General features: G+C 35.6%; 2 protein-coding genes across 2 annotated transcripts; both read left to right on the top strand.

Moving 5' to 3' along the window:
• Nucleotides 1-228: 228 nt before the first annotated feature.
• LOC107819092 (acetyl-CoA acetyltransferase 2) lies at nucleotides 229-7,072 on the top strand. Its single transcript, XM_075223444.1, has 15 exons — nucleotides 229-500; nucleotides 1,135-1,196; nucleotides 2,224-2,322; nucleotides 2,432-2,605; nucleotides 2,724-2,829; nucleotides 3,355-3,493; nucleotides 3,922-3,999; nucleotides 4,105-4,170; nucleotides 4,563-4,648; nucleotides 5,032-5,131; nucleotides 5,270-5,380; nucleotides 5,459-5,500; nucleotides 5,756-5,842; nucleotides 6,143-6,248; nucleotides 6,899-7,072. Exons 2-14 carry the CDS (start codon nucleotides 1,160-1,162, stop codon nucleotides 6,230-6,232), a joined length of 1,215 nt encoding a protein of 404 aa, XP_075079545.1. The 5' UTR covers nucleotides 229-500; nucleotides 1,135-1,159; the 3' UTR covers nucleotides 6,233-6,248; nucleotides 6,899-7,072.
• A 2,211-nt stretch (nucleotides 7,073-9,283) lies between these two features.
• Nucleotides 9,284-16,556, top strand: LOC107765598 (protein NOI4-like). Its single transcript, XM_016584266.2, has 3 exons — nucleotides 9,284-9,479; nucleotides 15,615-15,794; nucleotides 16,304-16,556. The coding sequence occupies exons 1-3, from the start codon at nucleotides 9,474-9,476 to the stop codon at nucleotides 16,346-16,348; spliced, it is 231 nt and encodes a 76-aa protein (XP_016439752.1). The 5' UTR covers nucleotides 9,284-9,473; the 3' UTR covers nucleotides 16,349-16,556.
• Nucleotides 16,557-16,782: the final 226 nt, after the last annotated feature.

Genomic DNA, 16,782 nt, shown 5'->3' on the forward strand with positions numbered 1-16,782 from the left:
AAGCTTATTTACAACAGAGTACTAAATGAACATCCATAATATAATATATTTATAAGAGTTAAATGGTTCTAGATCTATTTTACCATAGAAAAGGTAAGGAGAGACGACAAATTCTGTTATTATTATTATTATTATTATTAGTATTATTATATTACCGGAAATGGTTAATTATTAATGTACTATTGTAACTAACAAGAGTACTATATCATTTATTTCAAAACCAAAAAAGAAATGAGGGGTCAGTCAATTAAGCCGGTCCAGGATTTTTTAATTTTTCTCCAGGTGTATAGCTCGAGCAGCCCCTCCATTGTCCCAAACACTACACTGCTTCTGCTACTAATAACTAACCACCCTGCCCTCTGTCGCCCCCCCTTCCCCCCCCCCCCCCAGTACTCCTACCCGTACTCGCCATCTATATATATCCGCAGTTTCTGTTGGACCTTCCTATTGTAGTTTCTCTTGCTCTCTGTCTTTGTGCTTTCCTCCATAGACGCTCACAGGTAAATTCACTTTGCTAATCACCCCCTACGAACAACATTTCTCAATTTGCATCTCTATTTTTTCCTTGTTTATTCCTGTGTTTCGAATTTTACTGCCCAAATTCATATGTATTCCATGCAAATTCATGTTATCATGCTTTAGTTTTTGATTGAATTTTGAGTTTTTATTTATTTTATAGTTTAGATCTGCGATCGAATCAGTTGAAGCAACTATAGATTTACAGTTTTCAGTGGATCATTTGAGCATTTTCTAGATCTAATTACGCCATAATTGCTGTTTGTTTTTTAGTGTCATTTAATATGCTGCTCATGTAAAGGAAATAGAAAAAAGAAAACAAAATGCTTTAAGGCAAATTTCACAATCCTTTTCTTTCTCTTCGTTTCCTAGCTACTTGAGCTCACGCCAAACAGTATCAGCTATTTTTCCTTTCTCGTTGAAATGACTTGACTGTCCTCATTAATCTACGAAATTTTAGATGCCAAAGATAGTAGCTCATGCTTATGCTATGATTTGATATAATAATCTGAAATTTCTACAATTTTGGGGGTCATATGATTCATGCTTGTGCTACGATTCGTGCATGCTTATGCTATGATTGATACAATAATTTTTGATTGGTTTTTAATGAAACAGACATCCTTCTTTATCCATATTCACAATGGCTCCAGCTGCAGCAGACTCCATCAAGCCTAGAGGTAACACATTTGTTATCTTAGCATCTCACGTAGAATATGTGTATATTGTTCTAATGTGAAAAATAGCAAATCGATTTAGCGATGATGCGATTGCAGTATGAGATCTCTGTAAAAATGATTGCAGTATTAGGAGCAGGGCTGTTCTTTGGTCCTAAAGCAATTCGGATGCAAAGATCAACTCTTTTATGCTTAAGCAAGAACTTAGCACTTTCTTCACTTGTGTTTTATTTTTATTTTTATTTTTTATTTTTCGTAAAATTTAAAATTAGAAAAACTGACTTACTGTAGACAGTGTTTAGGAAACAATCATTTGATTTCTATTTGGAGGATATTGTCTTCTGTAGATAAACAGGAAAAAGAAATATTTTATATATCTCATTGTTTCCAATGTTCCTAATAAACTGAAACTGTGATCATTGCTATAAGTTTGTCTTACCATGAGAAATAGGTGTGTCTGACTTTAATTTTTGCTCCTATATGTGGAGTTCATTCGGCAAGTCTTTATTTTGTATTGTAAGTTGTATATACACGAAACACGGAAGCTTCAAATGCACGTTTCAAGGTTTACTTGTATTCAGTTACTTAAAACAGACTTTAAATAGGTAGGACGGTGCGGAAAAAAGTTACTTAAAACGGGAAAAAACTAAAATTGCTAGTTAAAACCTTTACAACGGAATGCTCTTACTACTTTTATTTTATGTAGTATGTGGAGTCCAATACCGGTAGCACATCTTAATCGCCTTTCCAAAACCATAACTTCTCTACTGGAGTTCCCAGTACAGAGGACTCAAACAGTTGATTCCAACTTATTTGGTATAGAGGCCTAGATGATTGATTGATAAAAGTATCCACTGTCAAAAACAGTAATTTCATTATGTTTGATGTCTCTCATCCTTTTATCTGATGAATTGGTGCAGAAGATAGCTGGATCTATGCTTATTTAGATTTGGTTTGCTATGTCATGCAAAAAAAATTCCAAACTGTTCGCTATGATAATTGCTCATTCTTTGTGCTTTAATGTGAACAGATGTTTGCATTGTTGGTGTTGCCCGTACTCCAATGGGGGGCTTCCTTGGTTCTCTTTCGTCGCTGTCAGCGACCAAACTTGGATCAATAGCCATTGAAGGTAGGACTCTAGCTATTTTACACTGTTATTTCATTTGTGAAAAACCCCGATCACTGGCAATTGCAGTTTCACTGAGTTTCAATTAATCTCTCTATTCTTTGAACTTTAGGTGCTCTTAAGAAAGCTAATGTTGATCCATCACTAGTAGAAGAAGTATTCTTTGGGAATGTCCTCAGTGCAAACCTGGGGCAGGCTCCTGCTAGGCAAGCAGCATTAGGTGCAGGAATACCCAATACAGTAGTTTGTACAACTGTGAACAAAGTCTGTGCATCTGGGTTGAAAGGTATGCACCTTCCTGTTATATTGATTTCCTAGAGACCTCTTCCTCCTTTTACAACTGTTATGTGAGTGAAAGAGGTTGTATTTGTTTCTGACAAAATATAATTCTTATGGCTTTGCAGCAACTATGCTTGCAGCTCAAAGTATCCAGTTGGGCATCAATGATGTTGTTGTGGCTGGTGGAATGGAAAGCATGTCCAATGTTCCGAAATACATCGCAGAAGCAAGGTTTGTGTTCTTCAAGAGTTGAATCATTGTGCTACTACATTTTGTTTGAGCTGTTAAGACCCTAGTCTCCCCTAAGCAAAGAAGGATAGTGATACAGTTGAAACTTTTTTTCGAATGACGGACTTTACAAAGAATGATGCCCTTTCCCTATTTTTTCCTGCATTCCTTAGGCACATCTCATAGTAATGTCTACAACTTCATACCTACCCGTGTTGTGATTCAACAATGTACACGTCCCCAAATCTTAATAAGCCTAACAATTGCAAAGCCAGCTCGTATTGCTCTTGACCAGCTTTCCTCACTTCTTATTTTTCATGCTTCCACCTAAAGCAGTTTATGATCTGTTCTTTGTCAGCCAATTTTTTTTTAACCTCTCTCCCCACCAAGTTTTATATGGTTATGTATTGTTTGGAACATGGTAGTCTTGTTGCGCTGGTCACTTGTATTTTTGCCTTTGAAGAAATTCTGATTAGTTATGGTACTTCAATTCTGTGTTATCAATACCCTTCATTGCCATGATTGCAGGAAGGGATCTCGTCTTGGACATGATAGTCTTGTTGACGGAATGCTTAAAGATGGTTTGACTGACGTATATAAGGATTGTGGTATGGGAGTTTGTGCAGAAATATGTGCTGAAAATCATAAAATCACAAGAGAGGAGCAGGTTTGTCTTTTTCACGTCTTTGTTTTTACTTGATGTGCTGCAAGGTCGGCTCTGATTTTAACTCTGACATATAGCTTTGTCTGCTCTTGGTTTATTTGATTTTTACTTATATGCCAATTCCTTGTTATCTTTCCTCTAGTTTTGTTTTGATGTTTAATCATTGATTCCACCATTTGAAGAAGCTTTTGTGAGAATCAATTAAAGGTTCCGATACATGCTGTCCCCCACTTTCCTAATTTCTCTTTTTATTTTTTAATATGAAGTTGAGCCCTTTAGATTATATATCTTACCACACTCCTCATATTTGAAACCAAAGTAAAGTATCATTCTGTTTTTTCTTTGATATCAGCCATCTGCTTTGTAAATTTGCTGAAAATCTATTTATATTCTGAAGGAGTCCAGTACTTATGTCTCATTTATATATGCAGGATGACTATGCAGTTCAAAGTTTTGAACGTGGCATTGCTGCTCAGGAAGCCGGTGCTTTTGCATGGGAGATTGTGCCGGTAATATGACTTGCTCTTGGTCTCTAAATATTGCTCCATACAAAAAAAATGCATGTTACTCAGAGTTTGTTTGTCACTGTTCTGACGAATCCTGACAATTTGCAGGTTGATGTGCCTGGAGGAAGAGGAAAACCATCCATTATTGTTGATAAGGATGACGGTCTAGGAAAGGTGAGTACATTGGGTTTGCTTTTTGTCACTCGGAGCAAAACAAAATGACATACATGCCTTGTTCTTCACATCTTCTCTTCAAGTCCTCCTTGATACTTAATTTACTGAACCTCAGACCTACTTGGATGAGAAGAGAATAGAATAGCTAGAAATGAATATTAAATGCAGCATTGAAATCACTGTAATTTCTTTTTTAGCGGGATGAAAGAATATTAGGAATAGTTACGTAGTACCCCATCTTTGTGCCTTCGGGGCACCAAAAGGATCAGATATGTGAATTTACTTTTTTGGCACTTAAAAGATGTTCATGATATAGTCACGTGCATTTATAGTGCCTGTCGTCTCCGGCCTTTGTCATGCATATAATTTTGTTTCCGTCTTGGCTCTTGCAGTTTGATGGTGCAAAATTGAGAAAACTCCGACCAAGTTTTAAGGAAAAAGATGGTACTGTGACTGCTGGTAACGCTTCTAGCATAAGGTTTGTGGACTTAATTTTGTTCTGCTAGTTTTCACATGCTTAACAAAAACTGTTTGTTAACCTAACAAACAAATGCATCTCCTACTTCTCCAATACATTTTAATTACTCTAAAAGTTACTTTCACTATCGACCTCTCTGAAAGTACTGCATCGCAAAATATAGCTGATAAAGATCACCTAATTACAGTAACAGTATCTTTACATTTCTGGTTCCTTTTGAAAAGTGAATATATTACACTTTGCGTCCATAGAGGGAGTGAAGTTATTCTGGTCATCTACTATGCTGCCTTAAAAACATTTTTTAAGAACTAGCTACAGAACTTCAAAAGATTCTTGGTCTTCCTTTCTTTAAAGTTAATGGCAAGTGAAATCTTTCGTTTCAGTGATGGAGCTGCTGCATTGGTCTTAGTAAGTGGAGAGAAGGCAATAAATCTTGGACTAAATGTGATTGCAAAGATCAGTGGCTATGCAGACGCTGCTCAGGTAGTTTATCTTTGAGTAAAGATTTAAGGCTACCCTCCAAATAAAATACTAGTATTAATGGATAATATATCTTTTTGTCTCCTGTTCTGGCGGATAGACTTGCACTCTTGATGTTCAAATTTAAATTAAATCTTGCAGGCACCTGAATTATTCACAACTGCACCTGCTCTAGCAATTCCAAAAGCTATCAAAAGTGCTACCTTAGAGGCTTCTCAAATTGACTTCTATGAAATTAATGAAGCTTTTGCTGTATGCACTCTTACCTAGTTCTTTTGCACTAGCATGCTTTATTTGTGTGAACACCTTTCTTAACAGATCTGCTTGCAGGTGGTATCTCTTGCAAATCAAAAGCTGCTTGGTCTTAATCCAGTAAGTTCACTATCTCTCCTATAGGCTGTATTATTTGAGATTCAAAATTTGTTACTCTCTTCAACCTTGAGTTTTTTCAGATGGGATCTATTTATTTTTAGAAAACTAATTTGGAGTATATGCTTTTATGTAAAAATGGAACAAGAATAAGATACATAAAGGCATAAATTATTTGGTTTTTGGTACTTTATTTAGTATTGGAACAAGCATTGACTGATCCGGACAATGCAGTGACATTTTGGTTTGTTCACGCAGGAAAAAGTTAATGTACATGGTGGAGCTGTATCTTTAGGGCATCCTCTTGGATGCAGTGGAGCTCGTATATTGGTTACACTTCTCGGGGTATGTGTTACTACTGCAATACATAACTATTGTTGGAGTAAAATTATAAATGTTAAGAACATAGCCATTCCCCTGCTCTCTTAAAACTTTTGTCCTTTATTCTGCAAGCAATATATAAAAGATGTATGAACTGGAATCCCCGAATTTTCACTTTTGGTTCTTGTCATACATTTTGGGGTTTTTAATTAATGATTATTTCTTGTAGTTCTTAATATGATCTTGTTTTCTATTCATGGTTGTTGAAAATTTATCATCCTTTTGATGTTTGTTCACATCCATTTTCCCAATGTGATGTTTCAGGTATTGAGACAGAAAAACGGCAAATATGGCGCTGCTGGTGTTTGCAATGGAGGAGGAGGTGCCTCAGCCCTTGTCCTAGAGCTTGTGTAATCCTTGTTGGCTTTTGGTAAGTCTGAAGAATTAAGTTTACCAATGTGTTGTTGGATATATACTATCCTTGCATTTGCTCATTTCAGAGGTGCTCTGATAGATTTTCAACTGGTTAGCGAATGGTAATTAGAATCGGAATAGCATGTAAGGAATGTTTATTAAGATAACCACAAAAAATGATAATTCCAGAGCTACTTGATTTAATAAGGCAGGCTTCTCCAAAATTTCACTAGTCAATTAACAACTGAGTTCATGATCGTCTTTTTTGTTCTTTAAATAAAATTAGAGCAGCTGCCCAATGTAGTCACTGGTGCTGTTAAACATTGAAAAACAATAATATCTCCTTTACTCACAACATAAGCTAAGAAATGGTTAAATCGCCAGCGGATTGCTCATTGTGCAAAGTCATTGCATTGAATTGCCATCTCTTGTCCTTGTCCGTCCGCCGCATCCCTTCCCACCTCCAACCAGAGAGGGCAGCCCGGTGCAGTACGCTCCCGCTATGCGCGGGGTCCGGGGAAGGGCTTTCCTACCTCCAACCAAAAAAAAAAAAAAAAGAAACATCCCTTTGCGGAGAAATAGAGCAATAAAAAGTTCTAAGTACAAGCCTTATCACTTGCATTGGAGTCATTTTTTAGTTGCCTTAGCAATTGCTTCCACTTGCAGGTTACATGATGCTTGCAACGGATTAGAACCGGCAGTGCGCCTTCAGCTAGAGATGATTGTGCAACCTGTTTTTTTTTTTTTTTTTTTTTTGGTTCTTATTTTTTCTTTTTCCTTGTTAGTGTTCTTTCAAGTTGTATTCTTCCTAAATAAATGAAAGTTGCTTCTTCAGAATTAGCGACAGATCTCCCCTCTCCCAATTTCAACAATCCCATTGCATTCCTCCTAGCACTTAATCCTCACACTATTTGCAATATTTTCATGTGTTGGCAATATAGAGTCCACATTTGTTACATGAAAAAAAGGTACGTAGTTCATTAGTGACTATACATTCACTAGATAGAAGTTCTATCGCCATATCCTTATTAGAACACGACAAAAAAGACTGAGGATTCCAAAGAATTGCATATCATTTTTCCAATTGTAAGCAACAACTATGTATATCCAGTAACCGGTGTAGGACGTTCATAGTTAGCTATTGCATAATAAGAAAAATTGAATTTCATTAACCTGCATACTACTGTATATATAAAAAGTCACCTGCTTTTTGCAAGGCCAACGCTCATGTCATACAACTCCAACTAGCTCTTAAAGAAGATTTACAATATCCTAATGCTCTTGTACACAAATTTAATTTTATCTTTCTGTAGGGTCTTTTGGAAATAGTCTTTTTGCCTTCTGGACACAAATTTACTTTTATCTTTTCTAAGTAGGGTCTTTTGGAAATAGTCTTTTTGCCTTCTCGAAGGTAAGGATAAGGTCTGCTTACATACTACCTTTCTCAGACCCCACTTGTGAGATTATATTGCGTCTTGTTGTTGTTGTTGTCGTCGTCGTCTTGCACACTAATTTGAAATTATCAATGAAAATAGCAGCTAAAAACATAGGAAAACCATAAATACAGCCAGCTAAGAATGAGATGTCCACTGGTGTCGTCCTCAGCCCCTTAGAAAAACAAAAGGAAGCATCAATAAATTACACGGAATTGCAGATATTATATCCTTAAATTACAAATTCCTATGTCATTGAAGTAAACAAATCAAAGTGTTACTCCAAGAAAGTGGTAACCAAACAAGAGGATCCAGTTGTAAAGAGAAAAATACCATAAACTATTTATGGCCTATCAACTTGTAGTAGTATAGAGGCTCACAATCTTAGCCTCGACCCTTGTGTTCCAGCTATGTAATCTTTATGGGGTTTCCACCACAATATGTACCACGCTTCTTTTTCCGCGGTTTTTCGCTCGTGTCTAGTATCCATATTGAATTTCTGGCTATTTATGATAATATAATATCGTTTTCTAAGATATATTTATTATTGTCAAGTATTTTAAAAATAAATTTTTATTTATATTTGTCACTTTTCACATGTCAAGAGAAAAATAATTTATTTTTCCTGTTTTGCCCTTAGCATTAATTACTCATTCCAAATCTATTAAGACTATACACCGATTAATATAGGTATCATGGTAAATTATGCATTTAATTAGGTTGTTTAGAAATTGATTTTTTCTTCGATAAGATTTTCTTCAATATTCAGTACCTTTTTCCTATACGACCACTCTAAAAGGTGGACAATTTTCATTAAAATAAAAGAGTTCATATTCTTTTTATCGATTAACTTTCGGCTCCATATTAAACCAGAAAAGAAAAGTATTTGATTCTTATTTTAAAATATTCCTATTTAGTCGAATTAGAACATTTAAATTAGAAAGAAGTGAGTAATTAGCTTTCGCATTTATGTCAAATTAAGACAAGCGATGCTTGCTTTAATGTTCGAGCACCTCCATCACTAGTCCATGGATTAAAGGTTTGGGTCATGTGAAGATAAATCGATAATGAAAACTTACATAAAATCAATGTTAATAGTAAATTAGTATATGCATTAATGAGTAATGACAAGTGTTATTCAACTATTAAGATGAATGACACCAAACTAACAAATACGTAATAACCATTAATCAATGAATTTAAGTTATATTCATTGACAGTGTAAAAGTATTTACACAATTAACTATATTTAATAGCATTGTTTAAGATTTTTTAATAAATGATGTGTAATTAGTCTTTACAAATTAAATAGTGATGATATAAAAAATGTATAATATTTTTTTTTAATCAATTTATTTGGTGTAAACATCATATACAAATAAATCCTTTCAATAAAAACACCATTCATCTTCCCAAAATGAGGTGGGGTTAGAAAAGAATTTGTGTCAAATTCTTAATTTACATTTAATCATGATGAAATTCATCAAAAAGGGAAAAAACAAAAAGAAAATTGAGAGAACTAAACCTGAAAATGGGCCCACAATCGAAGGATGGCCCACTTTGAAGCCAGCTGTACGTCTATCTATCTACCCTCCATTTGAGAGTCCCTTTCCTTTTTCATATTCTTCTCTCTCTGTAACCTTTCCGTTTCCATTTGCAGAGACAGAAAGGAGAGAATTTCTCTTTCCTTTTTTATTTATAGCAATTTTTTTTTTACAAATATAAATAAATCAAATAGCAATCCCAAAAGAGACATAACAGTTTCGTTTTCCGAAAGAGTTTTCTCTCTGTTTCTGTCTAAAGAAGTCATGGCGGTATGATTCTCAATTCCCTTTACATTTCTTTTATTATTTTTTGTTTTAAATAAAAAATACCCTTTTTAAGATTTTGATTATGAGCTAGTTCTTTGTTCTTCTCTGAACTCCTTTTGTTAAAAAGGGGGGGGGGGAGGAGAAGAGTAGGCTTATGAATTATTTAGTTTGTGTTAAAATTATTGTTCATAATTCTAAGATGTTTTATTTTGGGTGATTTATGATATTTAGGTCTTGGTATAATTTCTTTTTGAGATTTTACTGTGTATTTTGTGTCTGGTTTTAATGTTGAGGAAAGAAACTTTCTATTTTCATGGTGAATTTGTTTTTTTGTTTTTTTTTTGGTTTTTGTTCTTGCCCTTGAAACCTTTATTCGTTTATATTTTAAAGATTGAATTTTTGGTTTTTTAGAAGTTAAGTGGTTGAAACTAATACTAATAGAATAGAAGCTCAGAAGGTTAATGGCAATATTTTAGGATTATCTTTTTTTTTTTCGACAGTAGTATCAGGGCAGCTTACCTCAACTATTTCATTGGATACCTACTACCTCATGCCGGCACAAATACCGAGTAACTCTATCTACCAAGTGCTGGAATGATAGGAAGAAATCACTTGTTTCGAGGTAGTAGATGTATGGTGGAATAGTATGTTCGCCCAAGGTGGCCCGAACACCACCATCGTAAAAGAAAAAGTTAATACACAGAGACATTTTCCCTTTATTACTATGTTTCTGTTTCAGTCATTCCAATTCTCTCTGTGTTTAGTAACAGATTGTTTGTCTGGGTTTCTAGTTTTTTGCATAAAACCTTTTGCTTAATATTTTGAAAACATTTCACCAGTAAATGGTACTATTTGCTTCTACAATTTACTTTTATGGTTTTGATGTAATCCTATTCTTCTGAAATAATTACTTTAACAGGATAAGCTGCCATATATTTGCTTTTATTTACTCATAGTTATCACCTGAATACTTTTCATTATTTTGGATAACAACAAAAACCATGTCAAAAATAATGCAATGTACCCAAAATTGTAATGCTAGACCAAGTTGTGATTCAAAATCATGTTTAGGTCACATACTTTTTTGGTGGAATATGGGAAGGGGTTGACAGATTCGTGCGCTAAACGCATCTCTGTATGTCCTTTGCCCCCTCCCCTTCCGAGAAGGTCTTTGCATGCACTTGAGAATCTTATGTTCGTGCACTCTTTTGCTGCTTGACTTACTTTGCAATGCTAAAGCATTTGCTTAGTGCAAGCCATAATAGGAAATAACATTATCCAGATACGGTATTATGTTTATGTATTTGACTCTTATTTGATTATGTTTAATTTGCCATTAGTAGGTTTTTTGCACCAGTGTCTATTGATGGTGTCCATCTCATTCAAAAACCAAAGTAATAGGCATGTGCCTAAGTAAAGTTTCTTTGGTTTGGTAGTCAACCTTATTGAATTGGTATGGTTTGGTAGCCAACCTTATTGACTTGGTTTGGTTTGGTACCCAAACTTGTTGAAATTGTGAAAAGTGTGTACAAATTGTCAAATATTTTATTTAGGCTTTAGAGAGTGAGGTTTTGGCTATACAAGCAGAGCTTCAACTCTCATTTCTACACACCAAAAATCTTAGACAATACATCTGAGTGAAAGTTAGAGAGCAAGGTATTCCATAGACTATAAGAAAATAGTCTGTGAAGAAAAATAGAGTGTGAGAGATATTGTGGTGAGGTGGAAAAAGCAAAAGAGTGTTTTTTTCTTTTGAGGGTGTAGTAATCTAAGGAGTATTTGTACTCGTTACTACACAATGTAAAATTTTTCGCTATAGTGATATCAATTGCTCTTCTTGGCTGTGATTTTTCCCTTATTCAGAAGGGTATTCCACGTAAAATCTTGGTGCATTATTGCTGCATTTTTACTCTTGTTGATTTAACCATAACTTAGTGTTTCGCATTTATCACTAATACCGTGAATATTATTTTATGGGTCTATTTTTTCAACAAGTGGTATCAGAGCTAAGGTTCTATCTGAGTATGCTCTTTGGTTGCAGCACAGTCTGAACTTCCACATCAGAAAAGAATTACTTTGGTCTCCTAATAAATAGTATTTGTATTTGTGATAAAAGATGGAAGCCAACACTAGTAGAATGGTTACTTTGATTGGCACAAGTTATGCCATTTGGAAGGGCAAAATGGATCAAATGAAGAGTGTAATTTGATACACAGATAGGTTTGCGGCTTTATTATACAGTGGGTTGACGATAATGTTTTAAACCATATTTCTGGGGAGACACATGCTCGGACCCTATGGGAGCACCTTGAAAGTTCGTATGCTCGGAAAATCGGAAACAACAAGATGTTTCTGATAAAGCAGATGTTGGGTTTAAAATACCACGATGGTTCCGCGATGATAGATCATCTGAATAATTTTTAGGGGATCATGAACCAGTTATCTGCTATGGGCATTAAATTTGATGAAGAAATTCAAGGCTTGTTTCTACTTGGTTCCCTGCCAGATTCTTGGGAAGTTCTTAGAACTTCATTATCAAATTCTGCTCCGTATAATGTGATTTCTATGGATTTTGCCAAGAGCAGCCTTTTAAATAAAGATATGAGAAGAAAATCTCAGAGTTCCTCCTCATCAGATGTCTTGGTGACTGACTCTAGGGAGAGAAGCAAGAATCGGAGTTCTCAAAATAGAGAATATAATAGAAGCAAATCCAGAAGCAGACTTAAAGATATTGAGTGTTATCATTACGGGAAGAAAGGGCACACAAAAAAGTTCTGCCAGATTTTGAAAAAGGAGAATAGAGACAAAGGAAAAACAGAAAGAAGATGACAATCGTGTGGCCACCGTCACTATAGAAGATCTTGTTACTGTCCTTGATGTGGATCTGATAAATATTGCTCGTGATGAATCAAGCTGGGTTGTGGACAGTGGTCCCGCATCTCATGTGGCATCAATGAAGGAATTTTTCTCATCCTATACTTGGGGTGACTTTAGAACTTTGAGTATGGGTATGAGACTGTATCTAGGGTGACTGGTGTTGGAACGGTTTGTTTGGAAACTAGTATTGGAACTAAACTAGTTTTAAACAATGTAAAACATGCACTTGATGTTCGTTTGCACTTGATCTCTGTTGGTGTTTTGGATGATGAGGGATATATCAGTACTAATGGTGCTGGAAATTGGAAACTCACTAAGGGTTCGGGGTTCCATGATTGTGGCTCGTGGGGAAAAACGTCGTGGTCTATACTGGAGTACGACCTCTACCTGTGTTGATACGGTGAATGTCGTTGAGAGCAATAGCTCTTCAACGTTATGGCATAAGAGACTTAGCCACATTAGCGAGAAAGGACTAAATGTTCTGGCCAAGAAGAAATTGTTGTTAAATTTTGAAAGTGCAAAATTAGAAAAATGTGAGCATTGCTTGGCTGGAAAACAAAAAAGAGTTTCTTTCCAGTCTCATCCTCCTTCAAGAAAGATAGAATTGCTTGGGTTGGTGCATTCAGATATATGTGGTCCAATGAAGACAAGGACTTTGGGTGGTGCACTTTATGCTACCTTTATTGATGATTGCTCAAGGAAACTTTGGGTCTACATCTTGAAGACTAAAGACCAAGTGTTGGGTGTCTTTAAGCAGTTTCAAGCTTCAGTTGAAAAAGAAACTGAAAAGAAGCTGAAGTGTATTCGTACTGATAACGGTGATGAATATTGTGGACTGTTTGACGAATACTGCAACCAACAGAGTACCAGACACCAAAAGACTCATCCTAAGACTCCTCAGCTTAATGGTTTAGCACAAATGATGGACAGGACCTTGATGGAAAGAGTCAGATGTTTGCTTTCTGAAGCAAAGTTGCCGAACTCCTTTTGGGGTGACGCTTTGTTGACCGCCGCACATGTTATATTAATCTATCCCCTGCGGTTGCTTTGCAAAGTGATGTTCCAAACAGAGTTTGGTATGACAAGGATGTTTCCCATGACCACTTGAACAGAGGCGGATGTAGTGCATCATTGATGGGTTCAACAAGGTTGGCTACCAAACCAAACCAAGTCAACAAGGTTGGCTACCAAACCATACTAATTCAACAAGGTTGACTACCCAACCAAAGAAACTTTCCTTAGGCACATGTCTATTACTTTGGCTTTTGAATGAGATGGACACCATCAATCTCCCCCTCCAGTCTCATTTATCTAGAGGAGGTAGCATTGTCTTCTAGTTTGAGTGCATGCCACCAAGTTCTTTGCATACCAAGTTCTTTGGTCAACATATCAGCAGGATTTTCTGTTCTTCTTTGTCTCTATTCTCCTTTTTAAAAATTCGGCAGAACTTCTTTGTGTGCCCTTTCTTCCCGCAATGATAACACTCAATATCTTTAAGTCTGCTTCTGGATTTGCTTATATTATGTTCTCTATTTTGAGAACCCCGATTCTTGCTTCTCCCCCTGGAGTCGGTCACCAAGACATCTGATGAGGAGGAACCTTGAGATTTTCTTCTTATCTCTTCATTTAAAAGACTCCTCTTCGCAAGATCCATAGAGATCACACCATACGGAGCAGAATTTGATAATGAAGTTCTAAGAACTTCCCAAGAATCTGCTAGGGAACTAAGTAGAAACAAGCCTTGAATTTCTTCATCAAATTTAATGCCCATAGCAGATAATTGGTTCATGATCCCCTAAAAATTATTCAAATGATCTATCATCGCGGAACCATCGTGGTATTTTAAACCAAACATCTGCTGTATCAGAAACATCTTGTTGTTTCCAGTTTTTCGAGCATACAAACTTTCAAGGTGCTCCCATAGGGTCCGAGCATGTGTCTCCCCAGAAATATGGTTCAAAACATTATCTTCAACCCACTGTCTAATAAAGTTGCAAACCTATCTGTGTATCAAATTACACTCTTCATTTGATTTATTATCAGGCTTTTTAGTGGTGAAGATAGGTTGATGAAAATTCTTGACATAGAGCAAATCTTCCATTTTGCCCTTCCAAATGACATAATTTGTGTCAATCAAAGTAACCATTCTACTAGTGTTGGCTTCCATCTTTTATCACAAATACAAATATAAATATTATTTATTAGGAAACCAAAGTAATTCTTTTCTGATGCGTAAGTTCAGACTGTGCTGCAACCACAGAGCATACTCAGACAGAACATTGGCTCTGATACCACTTATTGAAAAAATAGACCCGTAAAATAATATTTACGGTATTAGTGATAAACGCGAAACACTAAGTTATGGTTAAATCAACAAGAGTAAAAATGTAGCAATAATGACATCAAGATTTTACGTGGAAAACCCTTCTGAATAAGGGAAAAACCACGACTTAGAAGAGCGACTGATATCACTATAGCAAAGAATTTTACACTGTATAATAACGAGTACAAATACTCCTAAGACCACTACACCCTCAAAAGAAAAAACAGTCTTTTGTTTTTTCCACCTCACTACAATATCTCTCACACTCTATTTTTCTTCACATACTATTTTCTTATAGTCTATGGAATACCTTGCTCTCTCTCACTCAGATGTATTGTCTGAGATTTTTGGTGTGTCTACAAATGAAAGTAGAGGCACCTATTTTTATAGCCAAAATCTCACTCTCTAAAGCCTACAATATTTAACAATTTGCACACATTTTCTACAATTTCAACAAGGTTGGCTACTAAACCAAACCAAGTCAACACGGTTGGCTTCCAAACCATACCAATTCAACAAGGTTGACTACCAAACCAAAGAAACTTTCCTTAGGCACATGCCTATTACTTTGGCTTTTGAATGAGATGGACACCATCAATGTGATGATTTGCAGCCTTCTCAATATTGCATCTTGTGACATTTCAATATCGTCAACAATCATAATTTAGCCCTTTCTCAATTTTGTTTGTGGCAGAAGTTTTGTGGAAGTTGGGGGTGGGGTTGGGGGTGATGATTCTTCTTGTTTCTGTCTGATCAGTGCTATTTGTGAAGTGTGATGCTTTGACTCATTTATCATTAGTAGGCATTAGGCATTTATCATGTCAATTCAATATATTGTTGATGTTATTGTATTGTTTTTTATTTTATAACATAGAACTGTAGAACTACAATAATCCTGATAGTTTTCTTCTTTTTTTTTAAAAAAAAAATCTCTACAGGAAAAAGGGCGTCCACTTCCTAAGTTTGGAGAGTGGGATGTCAATGACCCAGCTTCAGCTGAGGGATTCACAGTGATCTTTAATAAAGCTCGAAATGAGAAGAAAGGTGGCAAGATGGACTCACCACCGAAGGGTGATTCTGCATACAAGAATAAAGCAATGCTTGGAAAGCCTCAATCAGTAAGTTGTAGTCCACATATTGTCTATCAGTTCTGGTGGTTCGTGTTATTTTATACGGATTACCATTCCACCCTCAAGTTTGATTGTATGGGGAAAAAGGTTCTCGAAACCTTGTAAACACAATAAGTTACATTTGTGGAGAAGGGTATTTGAACTGGTGTTCTAATAGTATATCCGTACTAACAGCTGAAATAGTGGACGGTTGTGGTACAACATAAAATATCATCGATAAAGATAATGGTTGCCATGATATGTCCTGTATTGTTTACAAGGATCCATTCTGTATAGTTATAGTGCTAATTCTCCAAGAATTGACCGCATTCGTCAATTATTTTTGGAGCTTCACTATTTGCAAAAGGTGAATACGATTAGTTGTGCATTAATATTTTAGTTAATGATGTTTAAGATCAAAGACAGTTACGTGGTTGCTCATCTCGTTTTCTCAAGTAACATGTCTGCATTTTATACATAAATTCCAGATTATAACTTTTGAGTGCACTGTCTTTCAGAAAAAATGGTTTTGCTGTATGCAATCTACTGCGGCCGAATCATGAACTGTCTTAGCTGCTACATACTGCACTGGAAAGTGATGTTGGTTGGAACCAGACTCTACGAGTGACCTATAACACTAGAGCTGTAGTCATGATCTGATGAGGAATACTGGGATTTTTGCTGTTGTATTTTGGAATATTTGCTCAAATTGCAGGCTTTTGCTGCCAAAATATTAATGATATATATTTGTTTATTTTTTTATCTTGACTACATCATTGCTTCTGTTATTTTGATTTTCTTGCCAAGCTAAGGAGGGATTGGTTAATCTTAATTGATTTATTGGCGTTCTTGATTGGCATTCCTTGCAATGAAAACATAAATATTGAAAGCTATACAAAGACACACATATTTATCTAATTATCATTGTTGTAAGGTGTTTGTTTAAATTAGCTTCATTAATCACACTAGTTTGTAGTTATTGAATTATCCTTGGCAT

Source organism: Nicotiana tabacum, chromosome 10 (genome assembly GCF_000715075.1).
Source record: "Nicotiana tabacum cultivar K326 chromosome 10, ASM71507v2, whole genome shotgun sequence".
Taxonomy (NCBI): Eukaryota; Viridiplantae; Streptophyta; class Magnoliopsida; order Solanales; family Solanaceae; genus Nicotiana; species Nicotiana tabacum.

Coding starts and splice junctions, on each gene's coding strand:
- LOC107819092 (XM_075223444.1), top strand. CDS start 1,160: ATGGCTCCAGCTGCAGCAGACTCCATCAAGCCTAGAG. Junction 3,494..3,921: donor AAATCACAAGAGAGGAGCAG/GTTTGTCTTTTT, acceptor TTATATATGCAG/GATGACTATGCAGTTCAAAG. Junction 5,381..5,458: donor AAATTAATGAAGCTTTTGCT/GTATGCACTCTT, acceptor ATCTGCTTGCAG/GTGGTATCTCTTGCAAATCA.
- LOC107765598 (XM_016584266.2), top strand. Junction 15,795..16,303: donor TGCTTGGAAAGCCTCAATCA/GTAAGTTGTAGT, acceptor ACTGTCTTTCAG/AAAAAATGGTTTTGCTGTAT.